This window comes from Simochromis diagramma, unplaced genomic scaffold (genome assembly GCF_900408965.1).
Source record: "Simochromis diagramma unplaced genomic scaffold, fSimDia1.1 OVJJ01000293.1, whole genome shotgun sequence".
NCBI classification, from domain to species: Eukaryota; Metazoa; Chordata; class Actinopteri; order Cichliformes; family Cichlidae; genus Simochromis; species Simochromis diagramma.
The window spans coordinates 15,639,297-15,654,265 of NW_024386801.1; the positions used below are offsets into that span (position 1 = coordinate 15,639,297).

At 41.1% G+C, this 14,969-nt stretch overlaps 2 protein-coding genes across 5 annotated transcripts in view; one reads left to right on the top strand and one right to left on the bottom strand.

Annotated features, from left to right (window-relative positions):
* Positions 1-14,969, top strand: part of tmem117 (transmembrane protein 117) — a 52,981-nt gene that overhangs the window by 5,355 nt on the left and 32,657 nt on the right. Inside the window, exon 1 of one of the 4 annotated variants that reach the window (XM_040026153.1) lies at positions 1,685-1,728. The exons of the other annotated variants lie outside the window; for them this stretch is intronic. Coding sequence (XP_039882087.1) covers positions 1,713-1,728 — 16 coding nt within the window. The 5' untranslated portion in view covers positions 1,685-1,712. Of the gene's footprint in view, positions 1-1,684; positions 1,729-14,969 lie in introns of those variants that run through there. 4 annotated transcript variants of the gene reach the window in all.
* LOC120730057 (P2Y purinoceptor 1-like) lies at positions 10,451-14,273 on the bottom strand. The gene is made up of 2 exons (XM_040026155.1): positions 14,032-14,273; positions 10,451-11,912 (listed from the first exon to the last, which is right to left on the bottom strand). The coding sequence occupies exons 1-2, from the start codon at positions 14,075-14,077 to the stop codon at positions 10,924-10,926; spliced, it is 1,035 nt and encodes a 344-aa protein (XP_039882089.1). The 5' UTR covers positions 14,078-14,273; the 3' UTR covers positions 10,451-10,923.

Sequence of the window (14,969 nt, forward strand, 5' to 3'; positions counted from 1 at the left end):
AGTTTTTCATGCCAGTCAAACTGTCTCAAGTGAAAGACTAAGGGTTTGTCACTGCAAGAAAGTTCAGGTGGTGTCGGCATACGAATGCATTAACACTAATGAAGGCTTTGTTCAAATATGATAGACTATAATAGCAGAACTCTTTATGTTGTTATTTCGAGCTGTGTTTTTCCTGCTGTGACAGGTTGAGAAGCTCTGCAGCGGAACATGTTAGTCAGCTCTCACACCTCTTTGATACATTTCCTCTTCTTTTTCACCAACCTGGCTTTTTTTTTCATCTGTTCTTATGACACTTGTTTCACTCTGTTGCTCGCTCGGCTTCCTCCTAGTCACTCTCCTTTATAACGGCTGTGACTCCATTGTCATCCTCCCTTCACTTTTATGAACTGCGCAGTGCTTCCAGTTGAACTCACGCGTTTCATTTCCTGCTCACTTCACAAGTCACTTAGTGCCGGATATTATTGGGCCCCCTGGTTTATCTTCTTGGATGAACCGTTACCGACTATAATTAGACGGCACAGAGTGGTGGCGGGTGCTCGAAGTGATCATCTTCTCTGAACATAAATAGAAAACTGAGAGTCCATGATGACATGACAGTTTCAGCAAATGCAGAGTCTTTCCTATAAGACGGGAAGTGGAGCAAGTGGGGAGTTATTAGATCTAGTAATAGCAAAATTGTCTCTTCACTTGCAATCACTGAATAAATTGGAGGGTTTTTATACTTGGAGTCTAATGTGTTTTTTTTTTTTTTTTTTTTTTTTTTTTCCTTTCTTTTGGGTCAGGACTCCATTACTAGACTGAGAAAATAAAAAGGTAATTTGATATGATTTAAATAAATGTTTGTCTGAAATAGAACATGTAATATTTATTCATTGCAAAATATAAAATATCATATATAGTATATAATACATATAATAATTGCGTTTTTAAAGCCTTAACAAAAGGCCTTAACATGATGCGTAAATTTACATATTTTGGATTTTCTGGGCTCATCTATCATTGGTGGGTATAAATGCCCATATCTAAATAAATGTAAGTTTTGTTATAGGAAGTTGGGTTGCTGCAACTACTTCTTGATCAGCCACAGTGATGTGTTCACGGTGAAAAGATAAGAGAATGGATTATCATTTGGTTTAAGATGATAAAACTAGCTAGCTTATTGCTCAGAGGTTTTAAATTATAGCTTAGTGTCACTGTGCGCTTGCGTGTATAGACCATCAACAATGTGGCAAATTACACCCCTTTCAGATGTGTGCTCACTAGGCTGTGAAATGAACACTGATCACTACAACCTCATACACACTTTCAGTACAACAAGTCTGAACTGCATGGAGTTGCATTAACGAATAGACACCCATCAAGAGTACTGACTAATTGACTCACATAGGCAATGCTTAATAGGGGTGCAACGATACTTGTATCGATATTGAACCGTTCAATACAGTGCTTTCAGGTCGGTAGGCATATGTATCGAACAATACAAAATAAAATTTTAATTTATTTTATCAACTTTCCTTCTGACGATGCTGTCAGTGTTGAGCGCTCAGTGGATCTGCGCTCGACAGTGCAGCCTAGGCGGAGTAGTCCAACGCAGATTCACTGAGCGCAGGGCAAGCTAGCGAGACAGAAGTTAAGCTCCCCTTGCAACATGGCAAATTGAACCCCCACCCTCGTTCAGATCTGGCGTTTGGAACTATTTTGGTTTTCATGTGATGTATGACCCTGAAGGTAAGCGCGTCATGGACTAAAGTAAAACAGTATGTTGGATGTGCCACGCAATGCTCAATTACATGGGTGGGAGCTAGTGTGTTAGCACAGTTAGCTCGGTAGCTCGTTAACGGAGATTTGCCGTTGTGGAGTTAAGGTCATTTCAACGACATTTACGCTGACAGCACTAGTGGGAACACAACAAATATGACTGCACATTTACACCGACATCATCCTAGTGCAAAGACAAGTGGAAGCAGACAAAAACAACAAGCAGGCATGCTACAAATTTTACCCGAGTCATTTAGACAGCCGTTAGCACATGATTCTTTTTATGGGGACCTGATATGTTTAATATGCTGCTGAGAATATAGCCCAGAAGAAGCGTATAGTATAGCTTTTATTTTGGAAAGAGCCATTTCTCTGTAATAAACTCTCTTTTCCAAAGATGAGTGATTCCTCAATCAGATACAGGGCTCGCAAAATCGCCTGCCCAACGTCCAGGGGCTAGCGATTTTTCCAGTCGGGCTACCAAAATCTATCTCTGCCCTGCCTGTTGGGCTATTGTAGGAAGGAAAAATATATGTCAATGCTTTTGCATTCTTTCGGAAATGTAGCTGGGTAATTATGTCATTGGCGTCGGTGAGCCACTGCCAATATGTGACATATTGAAATCGCGTTTGAATTTGCGCTTGTTTTTTGCTTTGCAATGGCACGAACTGTGTATAGAGAGCGACAGCACTGATTGGTGAATGATGATAATTTGCGCACCAATTCCTCTGACGTTGTCTTATCAATCGTTAGCTTACTATGCAAACATGACAAGTGAAATCTCCTGCAGCAAGCTTAAACATGTGAGAGGTTGATCGCGCAGAGAATCGCTGAGCGTTATGTGAGTGCGTGTGTAAAAGCAGCAGGATATATATTGTAGCGGGTCAGGGCTGTTCAGGGTTCTGTTTGTACAGTTATGTTTTGTTTATGTTGCCATAGTGACGGGTGACGCCCTCTCGCTGCGACGGTGTGTCCTTCCGGGGTCAGAGGGCGCCCTGTGTGTTGGTGTTGTTGTTGTTGTTGCTATGCGGTTGCCGCGCTGAGCAGTTAGCTAGCGGCAGTGTTCTTCTGCAGATGTCAATAAACGGCTGTGCTCCCTGGCTAGCTCACGGGAAGCAAGACCAAACGACACCTCCGTCTCCTCCTTGTCTGAGCTCGCCACATTGGTGTCAGAAGTGGGATGATGGTGGCACCCCATGTTCTGACCCGAGTGACTTTTCCCCCGCCGGTCGTGACCGGCCGGTGCGCCAAAAGAAGGCACCTGGACATTTGCAGGACTTTGTGTGGGGTAATGGGGTCGTCGGCGACGACTGACCCCTTAGGTGGGGGCTATGTAGCGGGTCAGGGCTGTTCGGGGTTCTGCTTGTACAGTTATGTTTTGTTTATGTTGCCATAGTGACGGGTGACGCCCTCTTGCTGCAACGGTGTGTCCTTCCGGGGTCAGAGGGCGCCCTGTGTGTTGGTGTTGTTGTTGTTGTTGCTATGCGGTTGCCGCGCTGAGCAGTTAGCTAGCGGCAGTGTTCTTCTGCAGATGTCAATAAACGGCTGTGCTCCCTGGCTAGCTCACGGGAAGCAAGACCAAACGATACCTCCGTCTCCTCCTTGTCTGAGCTCGCCACAATATTTTAGTTCTGCTGAGCCAAATAAGACAGGTCAGGGTGAAGAAGTGACAGCCAAAGAAAAGCTTACCACAAAACGGAAAAGTTATGACAAATCAGACTATAAGGAAAAAAGAAAGTGCAGCTTTATGGTTTCATGGACAAAAGAATTTCCGTGGCTGCAATATGACAAGCGAAATAACCGGGGCTGCACATAAGTGGTCCGCAGGTGCGCATTCGCTGTCAAAATAAAAAACGGGCACAAGATAAGAAGTTGCAACGTGTGTTTGCATACATAAGATTTTCAGGAGGAGCACAGACATTTGTTTAGAACTCTTAAAGATGTCGAAGAAGCAAGCTCCTGTAAGCAATTACTGTGATGTTCCTCCACCTCCAAAGAAATGTCAGAAGGAGTCCGAACCACAAAAGAAGCACGTATTCTCGGAAAAGTAGTTGCAGGAGGTGATCTGGCTTCAAACAAATGATGAACGCACAGAGATGTGGTGCGGAATGTGCCGTGAAAATTTAATAAATGACAAATTAAAAAGGCATGAACATTTTTTTTGTATCGAAAAAATATCGAACCGTGACACCAAAGTATCAAACCGAACCGAACCGTGAATTTTGTGTATTGTTGCACCCCTAATGCTTACATGTGTGACACATGAGACTGTAGCGCACCTACCCAAGAAGTGGCACTTTAGTCCCTACTCTGATCGTCACATTAAGGTTAAAATGAAATATTTCTTTCTTTGTTTTTTGTTTTTTTTCACGGTTTCATTTTCATCTTCTGGGGTATTGCTTGTTGTTGTCTATCTCTCTCTCTCTATATATATCTATTGTACCAGTATCCAGTATCGGTTGACTTGAGGTGTTTTATGTTGTAAGGTAAAGACCCTGCAATATTACATATCACAAACCCTATGAGTAAGCACTTGGTGACAATGGGAAGGAAAAACTCCATTTTAACAGGAAGAACACTCAGGCAGAACCAGGGGCTGCCATCTGCTGCGATCGGTGACAAAAGATATGCTGTGAGAGAGAGCCAGAGTTTAAAAATAACTAATGATTAAATGCAAAAAAAGGGCCCAGTGTCACCTGATGCAACCCTAACTATAAGCTTTATCAAAAAGGGAAAATTTAAGCCTAATCTTAAAAGTAGAGAGGGCGTCTGTCTCTGGAATCCAAACTGGGAGCTGGTCCCACAGTAGAGAGGCCTGATAGCTGAAGAGTCTTCCAGCCATTCACTTCTGTATGCAAAATCTCATTGCTTTTTCTTTCTTGTTTAATTTTTATTAATCTAAATATCAGTACAACAATTTCAATTTCAAAACATTGTAAAAAGGAGGTTTTAAAATTAATTGTAAATGTGTTCTTTAGGTCCATCTGCAGTACTTATATTGTCCACCAGATTAATAAAGGAAAAAATTTAAAGGGTCTATTCATCCTTCTATCTAACCACATGACCGGTTTGGTCGGGATTAGGAATGGAGGATAAAGTAAATTGTCCTGATTTTTGTTCATCTGCTTGGCTGTATTAAGAAAATCCTTGTGAGTTAGGGAAATACCCACTGACTCTCATCACCAAAGAGTGCCTTCACTTTAACAGACTGGCAAAGCCAGCGTGTTACATATACTGGATGTAACGGAGGTTAAGTGTATTATCCAAAATGTCAGACTGCTCCCCAAAACAGCCGATTTTAAAATGCCCGCTGCCATTTCATTACAGTCGGGTTAATCAAATTTTATTCATTGTGCATTTGGCACTCCGAAAGCATTTTCAATGTTCATACGAGACTTCAGTCAGAAAATGTTTAGCAGGTCTAACTTCTTCATCGGAACGAAGTTGCTTTTTAAAAAGTAAGTTTTGTGATATTTTGTTCCCAAACTATTACATGTTTATGCTACAGTATTTTCTTGGTCTGTGATTTTAGTTTGTTATTGGACGATTGCTAAGCAGCATGATGGTGTCACAATATGTCCTGCACAATCAGGTGGCTACAGGCAGCATGATGATGGAAAAGAACCTACAGGGGACTGAGGTGTATCTGTTTGCATACAAATAAATCCACTATATAACTATTTTCATAATTCACATAGTGCTCAAACTGGGATTTGTACATCATTTTAAAACCACATTGACACAAAATATTTTTCCAGTTCTGGAGTGTTGTGGAAGCTCCAACCCTTGGTGTGTTACACCACCAGCATTTTGTCAGTTGCATGATTCATAATGGTAATGTACAGTAGGTGTGCATGTAGTTCAGTCAGTTTTATGTCAGGTTTTACACTATGGCCCGGTGGATCTGTATCAGGGTCAATGCAATTGCATTAGCTCTAAGGTATGTAGGAGAGGAGTGCAGCTCATTCATAGCCAGGTGCAACTAATGCACTTCAACAAGCTTCTGAACAGATGGTTTGGACTTCTGTGTGCGGGCGTGTGTGTCTGTAAGTGTGAGAGAGCAGCGATATTTTGCAAGCACATGCACGGATGTGTGTTTGTGCGTGTGTCTGAGTGAGGCTGAGAGTTGGAGAGGCGAGATATGCCATGCACAACATTTCAGTGGAGCAGTTATGCAATCACAAACACAGGTAGAGCATAAGAGAAGCACTACAGAAGCAGGCCCACAATAAAATCTATCATCCATTATAAGTCTGCCACACAGGCCCACATGGCCCACTTACTGCTCATCGTGATATCCCCCACTAACATTGTGCAGATATCAGTCTACTATCTCTTCTATCCTCTGATACGTAGGGAGCCAGTGGGAATGCTTCTGGGTAGGAACACAATCCATGCAAAGGTCTGAGCATCTTAAAAAAAAAAAAAAAAAGCACTTTGGAGTGGCAGACTGAAAGTTTTTTTTTTTTTTTTTTTTTTTTTTTTTTTTCCTGTATCCACATTTAGAAGAGGGTGTCTTCTTGTTCCCTTGAACCAGAGCTAAAGTTCTGACACTGTTTGCAGTTTCATGCCTAACTTTATAGAAATGTGTCTCAGGCCTGGAAGCTGACATCGGTTTTGAAAGGTGACACATCCCCTGCATCCTTTATAATTTATCATGGCCTAGAAAATGTTTTGCTGTGAATTGCACCCACAGCCTTCCTCTTTTTGTGCGGTATTTGTCACAATATATATATATTATGTCTCCTCTCAGAAACCCACACAGTTTTTAATCCAGTTGCTGCATAACACTTTATTTGAACTAGTTTTCATTCGTGTTGCTATACGGGTTAGGCATGGGTGCACCGCAGTGTTTCCACAGTGAATAAACTCTCTTTGATGAGTGACTTGTGTGATTTTTAAGTTGACATTTGAGGCTCAAGGAACAACCTATCCTGCTCCATTCAGCCTCTCAAGGCTATGTTTGCTCTCTAATCGAGTGGGTGCTAGCCAATGACTTCTGGTCATTCAAGGCAAGACTGGCTGTCATTACACATTTGTATGAAATCTTGGGTCATACTGGGTTCTCTGGGTTTCATGTCAATGAGTTCCTAATGAAATAATTGTTAGAGCCAGACCCAGTGTTCCAAGTCTCAGTCACGCAAAGCCACGTAACTATATGGGTATAGCTATTATAAATGCCGATACCGATATATGGCTAAATTGCTAATATTAGCCTGTTAGTCGGGGTCTAATAAGTGTGTTACAGGTGAAATAATGTGAAGAAGGAAGATTGTTTTAAAAAGTACAGCAACAATTTAACATTAGAACACAATTAGTTTAGGTTAGTATAAATGCAGCCGTCTATTTTGTCAATTTTGACTTTGCAGAAAATGACACTGCCCATCTCTTTAATGCTGCCTCAGTGACCATATTAGCATAAAATATTCACCTATTTCTCTCTGAGGCTTTGTGAATTCCAAAAGGCAAAGTGAAGGGTAATGTTAATTCATGTGGAGCACTGTCCTAACTGGATTAGATCCTACTTTGCATGTTATTACAGACACTTACATTCAATCAAGCTATGACTTCTCTTATCCACCTGAATGAGTCATTTAAGGCTCCAGATATTGTGAATAGCTCTTAAAAAATAGTAAGTAATGTGAGAGTTGGCCTCCAATGGTCACAGACGTGTGTGTGTGTGTGTGTGTGTGTGTGTGTGTGTGTGTGTGTGTGGTGTGTGTGTGTGTGTGTGTGTGTGTGTGTGTGTGTGTGTGTGTGTGTGTGTGTGTGTGTGTGTGTGTGTGTGTGAGAGACTGTGAGATGTGTTGTTGGCTGCTCTGTTGCTGGAGTGCCTCTCATCCCCTTTTCTCTAGTCTTGATGATTGTAGCCTGCAGGATGCCATCTGGGTTCTGTCATGAGTTATTACTGTGGCAAGCAAAGGCTGACATGGCTTATGTACAGCAGTATGTGGCCGCAGGTCAAAGTGAACTGAGTCTGTGTAGGAGTCAATGTGTGGGTGGCAGGATAGGAGGCTCTGTGTGTTATATTTATATGTATGTAGCTATGCGATATTTTATTGCCCGTGCATTTGTCTCTTAGATGATGTGCTACAGTCGTGAGCAGGAAGTCTTTCCGAAATAATGAATTGTTGAAGTGAATTTTTGTTGCAGTCAGTTTCCCTGATTTCCCTGTCATTGTAAATTTAGGTGTGAACAAAAATAAATGTGCTACCTTAGGCTCCAGGAAAGGTTAAATGCACACAGGTTTTAAAGCTTGATCACCATCAGCACCTCTCTACGGAATGTTTTTTAGAATCATTACTTTGGTTCAGTCTCACCATTTTCATTAGAAATTCAGTTAGTGTTTTCCTAGCTCTTGGACATAGCTAAGCGTGTGTCAGCTAAAAACGTAACACAAGTTATTGGCTCTCCCCAGGATTCTGGCTCTTGCACCTCCTACTACATGACAAGCAGCAGGCGTAGTGGAGAAAAGGAAATCGTATTTGGAAGCGTACCTTTCCTTTATGAGATAATAACATAACCTTTTTGTTGGTTGTGAAGGGAAATTTGCCTTTTATCTTGTGTTGATATACAAACCTCAAAAATTATCTGGAATATCACATGAAACTACAGATCAAGAATTAAAAAATCCAAAACTGACAAGTAATTGAACAGCAGAGGGAGACAAAGACACAAAGAGCAAGCAAACAAAGGAAACCAGCCAAGAGGAAATTGCTTATTTACCTGAAATGTATGACTTCAGAGCCAAGCCATAAATAACAAAACTAGACTTCCACACTGCTTACTGGAACAGGTACAGTGGTACACTGGCCTAGTTGCCAGCTCTCTATGTCTCGGCTCTATTTGCTGCAGTCTCCCAGTGGAGGGAGTTCTTTTGTCACTTTCACCTCTGATTTATTATCCATATGCTTAGTTACAGAGGTGCTCAGCTCTGGGGACATTAGTAGCCGTAGCTGCTTCAACAAACACCCCCCACCCCCCACCCTGCCTCACAGTGATGCCACAGCTTGGCAAATAAGCAATGTGATGAATGGGTTTGGTCCTGTTCACATGCTCAACTGCAGATAGAGAGGAAACTCAGGGTTTCTGTTCTGTTTTTTTGTTGTTGTTTTTTGTGTTCTGTTTTTTTACTCTTAGATCCTTAAGGGGGCAGGATTGTTCTGAGGTTTGGAATCAAAACAAGATGCAATAGTGCTGCATACTGAAACCTAAAATAGATGAAAGTGCATATGCATTATATGCAAACCCTCACAGTTTACAGTATAATGTGTATGAATAGATGACTTGAATACAGAGCAATGTTTGCAATACAAAGACTGTGCAATGTGTAGTTCAGGTATCAGTATGGATGGTACATTGTTGATGATGATCACATTTTCCATGATAGCATCCACTTCTCTGCAATACAGTCAAAATATTTGAACAGGTACGGGCACCATAACTAACAAATAACAAGCGTCTAACAGGATTATATTTAATTCACCTGAGCCTTTCTGTTTTGATACAGGCTGACGTCAGAACCTGAACTTCATATAGGGATTGTTAAAATCTTAAGGGTCGGGTGACATAGAGTGTGTTCGGAAACTGTTTGGCAACCACAAGCTGTCAGATCAGCTTTGATGCTCCTCTTTAATAGACTCTGATAGTCAGTGTGGGGTGAACATTTGATAAAGAACACAATTCACATGATTGTCATGCTATGAAAAGCATAGCAGGCTAAACATCCATTCAAAAATGAGTAAAGTTCTGATAAGCAGACATTTAAGGTCTTCGAACTTGACTGGTCTGATGTTTTAAATTAGTAGTGTACTATGCAGTGTTGACTCACAGACACTAATTTGTGCTTTGAGGTGTGAACGTACAGAAAAAAGATTAACGGAGACTGGATTTTTAAGATTGATACCAATATTTGGCCGATGTAGATATAATTTTTCTTTTCACGAAACACACACGAAACATAAACAGATTTCGGTATTTTTTTGTTATGCGCAGTTACAGAGTCCTTACTATCATAATGTAATATGACAATGCAGTTTAAAAATAATTTTGTTTTATTGTCACAGCAAGTCGTGGATTACCTGTTTACGCTCTGCCCACCTCTGCTCGGATCAGCTGGTTGTTGTGTTTGTGGCATTCCGTGTTGCCAACAGGGAAGTTGTGGCCAAATTCACCAATGTGGAAAACTTCCACATTAGTGAATTTGTTATATGAGTAAAAGACTCACTGCCACCAAAACAAGCAAACTGAAATACTTTGGTCATATGATGTAAAGCAACAAATAAAATCTGCTTAAAGTAAAGGAACATTGAAAGACTTGGTCGTGGTATAATATCCTTAAGCCAGTGATTCAGACCTGGCACACTAGTAACATTAAGAAAGTTTGTGGACACAAAATAGATTGTGCTATTAATTGCCAACGGTCTTGGAGGATGAGGTACTTAAAGAACCTTTTATTCAGGTCTTTGGAAAATAATTTGTCACCTGTATGACTCTCATACATTATATAAGCAAAACTCAAGCTTGTGTTATCAGTGAGTGTGACGTTAGCTGTGCACAGATTTTAATAGGCACAGCTTCAATGCACAAACAAGGATAAGACCACAGAAGATTTATTGATTAATCTGATTTATTTTCATCTTAACCAAATGTTTATGTAATATAGAATAGACAATAATGCAATCTTGCTGTGTTGTTGCATTGATCCCAGATGGTCAGTACCAGCACTATACTTTTTCATTCCTCTTACACAGTAGATTCAGTAGCAGACAGGCCAGGATAATTATACTATTATATCATATCTGCCACTGGCACTGTAGCAACAGTGAAGCTGGATTCTTGCTCTAACACTTTTGTCCATTTGTGGAGGCGCTTATGGTGCGATGTAAAATGCTGATTGTTTGAACTGGAGATAGTGTGTTGACTATACATTGTTTTTAACACTTAGTGCTACTATACTACAGACCTGGTTGTTATGCCTTGTATCCTCTGGGGGCCATTAGGCCATAATTGCCACTAAGGTTGTTCTATATATTTTTGCCACTGGCTCTAAATGCCTGGGTCTGCAAAGGAATGCATAGCGCCAACATTATCCTAGTACCATGCCAGGACCTTATTTGAACCAAGGCAAGTTAAGGTAACTAGCCATAAACTATCTCCAGCAAATCACTCAATTACCCCAATCCTCCTGCTGGCCCTGCAGCAGAACCTCCTGTATTGGCCTCTTTTCCATGCCAGGAACTTCCTCTGGAATTGTTCACCTGCCAGAATATACAGCACTGGGTCCAGGCAGCTGCTTACACTGCACATGGCTTCAGAAAACTCATAGCAAGCATAGAGTACATTGGTGTTGGAGGGGGTCACCAGGTTAGAAATCCTCATGAATACCATGGTGGTGGCCATAGTGTGGTAGGGCAGAAAGGAGACCACAAAGACGAGTATGGCGGCAGTAAGGAGATGTAGGGGCTTTCCTCTCGCTCGGTTGCTTTGACCTCTTGGGAGACGCCTCAAAACTCGAACCGTCATAGTGTAAAAAGCAAGCATGACAGTGAACGGCAGCAGGAAGCCTATTGTTGTTCTGATAATGATGGCTGTTCTGACATAGTAAAAAGGATCCTGGATCTGGTCCACACACACAGTGACATTTTCTGTGGGCTGAATAGAAAAAGTTAGAAATAAGTCAGGAATGGAGCTAAGGACGACCAGCACCCACACGCAGAAGGAGCACAGTTTGGCTTTACCCGCATTCCACCAACGAAGAGAACTGATCGGGTGCACTGTGCCAACGAAGCGGTCGAAACTGATTAGAGTCAGGAAGAGGATGCTGCCATATATGTTGATGTTGAAGAAGGACTTCTTGAACTGACAGAAGATCTGTATGTTTGTGATGTGGGGCCTCCTCAAGGTAATGTAGAGGGAGAAGGGCAGTGTGAGGATCCACCCTGAGTCACACAGAGTCAGGTTAAGCAGGAAAATGTTGCTGGAGCTTGAGGTTTTCCTAAAGCAGGTGTGGTTGATGAGCACTACTAGGTTTCCCAGCAGTCCCACCGGAACAGTGAAAGCAAAGAGCACCAGCACGATGTAGCAATACCAATAGCTGTCCTCAAAATGGTTGCAGAATTCTGTTGACTGGTTCAGGAACACGAGAAGCTCGTCTGGGATTTAAGGACAGGAAGTTGTTAGTTTTTACTACAGTCGTTTTGAAAGGTTGGCTTAAACTAATGTGAGTGGTCAACATTACCATGAGGATAGTTGGATGTCTAATTTACAGAATGTAGCCTTAGAGCTGCTTTGTCTGTCATATGAATGTTTGGACATTTGAAGAGTAATTTGCTCTATTGCTGAGAAGTTGGTGACAAACTGGAGACAGCTCACACATCTGTTTGATGTGAAACTAGATCCAACCAAAGTCTGATAAGCCTGCATTTGTGTTATAGGAAAAAAGTTGATTAATTAACAAGATACCATATTTTAATTTTGCATTGCAATAGGCTGTTTGGGTCTTACCATGATGCACTCTTCTTTACTTCTTTTCACTCTCTATGTGTTTATAGACAGGGGTGCAGATAAGTGGTCCGCAGGTGCGCATGCGCTGTCAAGATAAAAGACGCGCACCAGATAAGAAGTTGCAACGCGCGTTTGCGTACATATAAAAGGCACTGTTTTTGTCAGCTAGAGTGGGATTTTCACGGCATATTCTGCACCACATCTCTGTGCGTTCATCATTGGTTTGAAGCCAGCTCACCTCCTGCAACCACTTTTCCGAGAATACGCGCTTCTTTTGTGGTTCGGACTCCTTCTGACATTTCTTTGGAGGTGGAGGAACACCAAAGTAATTGCTTAAAGGAGCTTCTTCGACAACTTTAAGAGTTCTAAACAAATGTTTGTCCTCCTCCAGAAAATCTTATGTATGCAAACGCGCGTTGCAACTTCTTATCTGGTGCGCGTCTTTTATCTTGACAGCGCAGGCGCACCTGCGGACCACTTGTGTGCACCCCTGTTTATAGACCACTTTGCATTTAAAAATGAGTTATTATTAATATCCGTCTCTATTCTACAGTGTGTTTTTGCATCAAACTGAATCTCATCTCATGAAATCGCATTTTGTGTGTTCACAAATGTAAAATTGTGGTTTTCCAGGTACAGCAGTGGGGTTCTTAAAATCTTCTTGTAACCTTTGAAATCAATGTTAATGGTCAAGAAATGGTGTTGCCCCTCTTGCCTCATTCTAGCACTATATTTACAAGAACACACGTAAACGTTAAACCATCCTCCCCACAGATCTTAAAAAAGCTCTAACTCAAAATTTGAATTTCCCAAATGATTAAATCTAGGCTAACACCTTTAGAAATCTTGACCCTTAGATATAAAGGCTATAAAAGTGATGTTAAACATGAGATAAATATCAGCCACTGTCAACGGTAAATGTTATCTTATTTACTCATAGGTCGATGGCAGTTAATGTCCTTTGTCAACGTTCATCATATAAGATTGGAAAGCAAAATGCTATGCATTCTGAATGCTGTAACTTTAATGTTTTATGTCATTCTTATTCTGTATTTTAAGACTGCATTCAAAATACTGCATTTTTGTATTCAATAGTTTTTTCCCCCAAGTCAGGTGTTTTCATTTGTTTCACTGACTCTGCTGAGTACTTAAAGTAAGATATTTCCCCACTCTCTCTCAGGGCTCTCTGTATTTACACTACTGTCTCTATAATCTCTGAGCATCACCAGTGTGTCCAGGAAGTGAGTGCTTGATTGTCTGCTGTGAGCAATGAAACCTGAGGGGACTGTTGATCTGTTCCCTCCACCATGTCAGCCGATGTTTGCACTTAATCAGAGATCAAACATTCATTTTGCTCAGGTGAGCAGACCTTTAATAATTCACATCTTAGCACCCTCTGAAAGGGAGAACAGAAAAATGTCTTCTTTGGTTATTTAAAATGTGTAAATGACAGTGAAACATTCGTCACAGTGGTATACTGTACATGTAAGTAATAAATTGTTTCCACAGCAGGAAGCTTTGCATGTTTAATTTGAGAAAACCCAAAAAAAAAGGATTTGTTTCTCCTTCCAGAATCAAACTGGGAATCTTCTTTTGCTCCTGAGTGCTTGGATTAAATTGCAGGGCACTATATAAGTACTGCTCCATTTACCATTTACTAATTATGTCAACAACTACTTTTGACTCACAAGCTTAATGTTAAGTTTTATAGGTTCATTTACAATAAACTAACTAATGAAAGTATTTGAAGTTGAGATTTGATCTTACCTTCTTTACTTGGTGCTGTACTGTCACTTTTTAAGAGCTGTGTCATGATGGAGGGATCACATCTCAAGCTGGCTTCAATGCTTCACCACCAATTGTTTGTTTCCCATGTGACTGGAGCTATCGGTGCGCTGCTGCTTTATCTGTGCTGTGTGTGTGTGTGTGTCTGTGTATCTGTACATCCGCACAACACAACAAAAAGAGGATTAAACAGAAGTACTGTTTAAATATCAGGCGTAATTGCTTGTCCATGTGCGCCAGTGGATGATTGATTGCTGACTTCTGCTAGTGTTTACTGTCTGTGTGACCTGTGAGTGGATTATGATTTTGTAACCCGAGCACTTCCCCGAAATATCAAATAGAGGTGGAGACTGGAGACCATAAAGACAGAGAGGACCCTGCAGACACAGATTTAGCATTTAATAGAAATGACTTAGGAAGGAAACTGTCAGATGATGGCTAATAGTAGATGATACAGCCTATTTGTAATGAAAAAATAAAGCACAAAATACTGGTGTAATGTTTTATGTCCCAAAGATTCTGCCATATTTTACGCTTTATTAAATATACCTTGGTAAACGTGCTATGAAGATGGTTGTGTGCAGTGTCAAATTGTCGCCAGTAGATGGAGACAGAGCTGCATCATTGATTTAGATAGAAACGACTTGAGGGAATTTGGGCATGATGTCACCCCAAACAGAACTTTAGTAACAGTTTCAGAAGAACGACACTATAAACGTAAATCGGGGATCAGAATGTAATGTCTGTGTGTTTGCACTGTGATTTAAAGACATGCAAAGTGTCCCCGTTTCTCTCTGTCTATCTTTTTTTTCTTTAGTTAATCTTGTGTTTATGTGTGTGGCTTTCTTGTCCATGTGTGGTGTTGTTGTTGTTGTCCCCAGCCGGGCCGAGCCTTGCAGTAGACATTGCTCATGAATCAC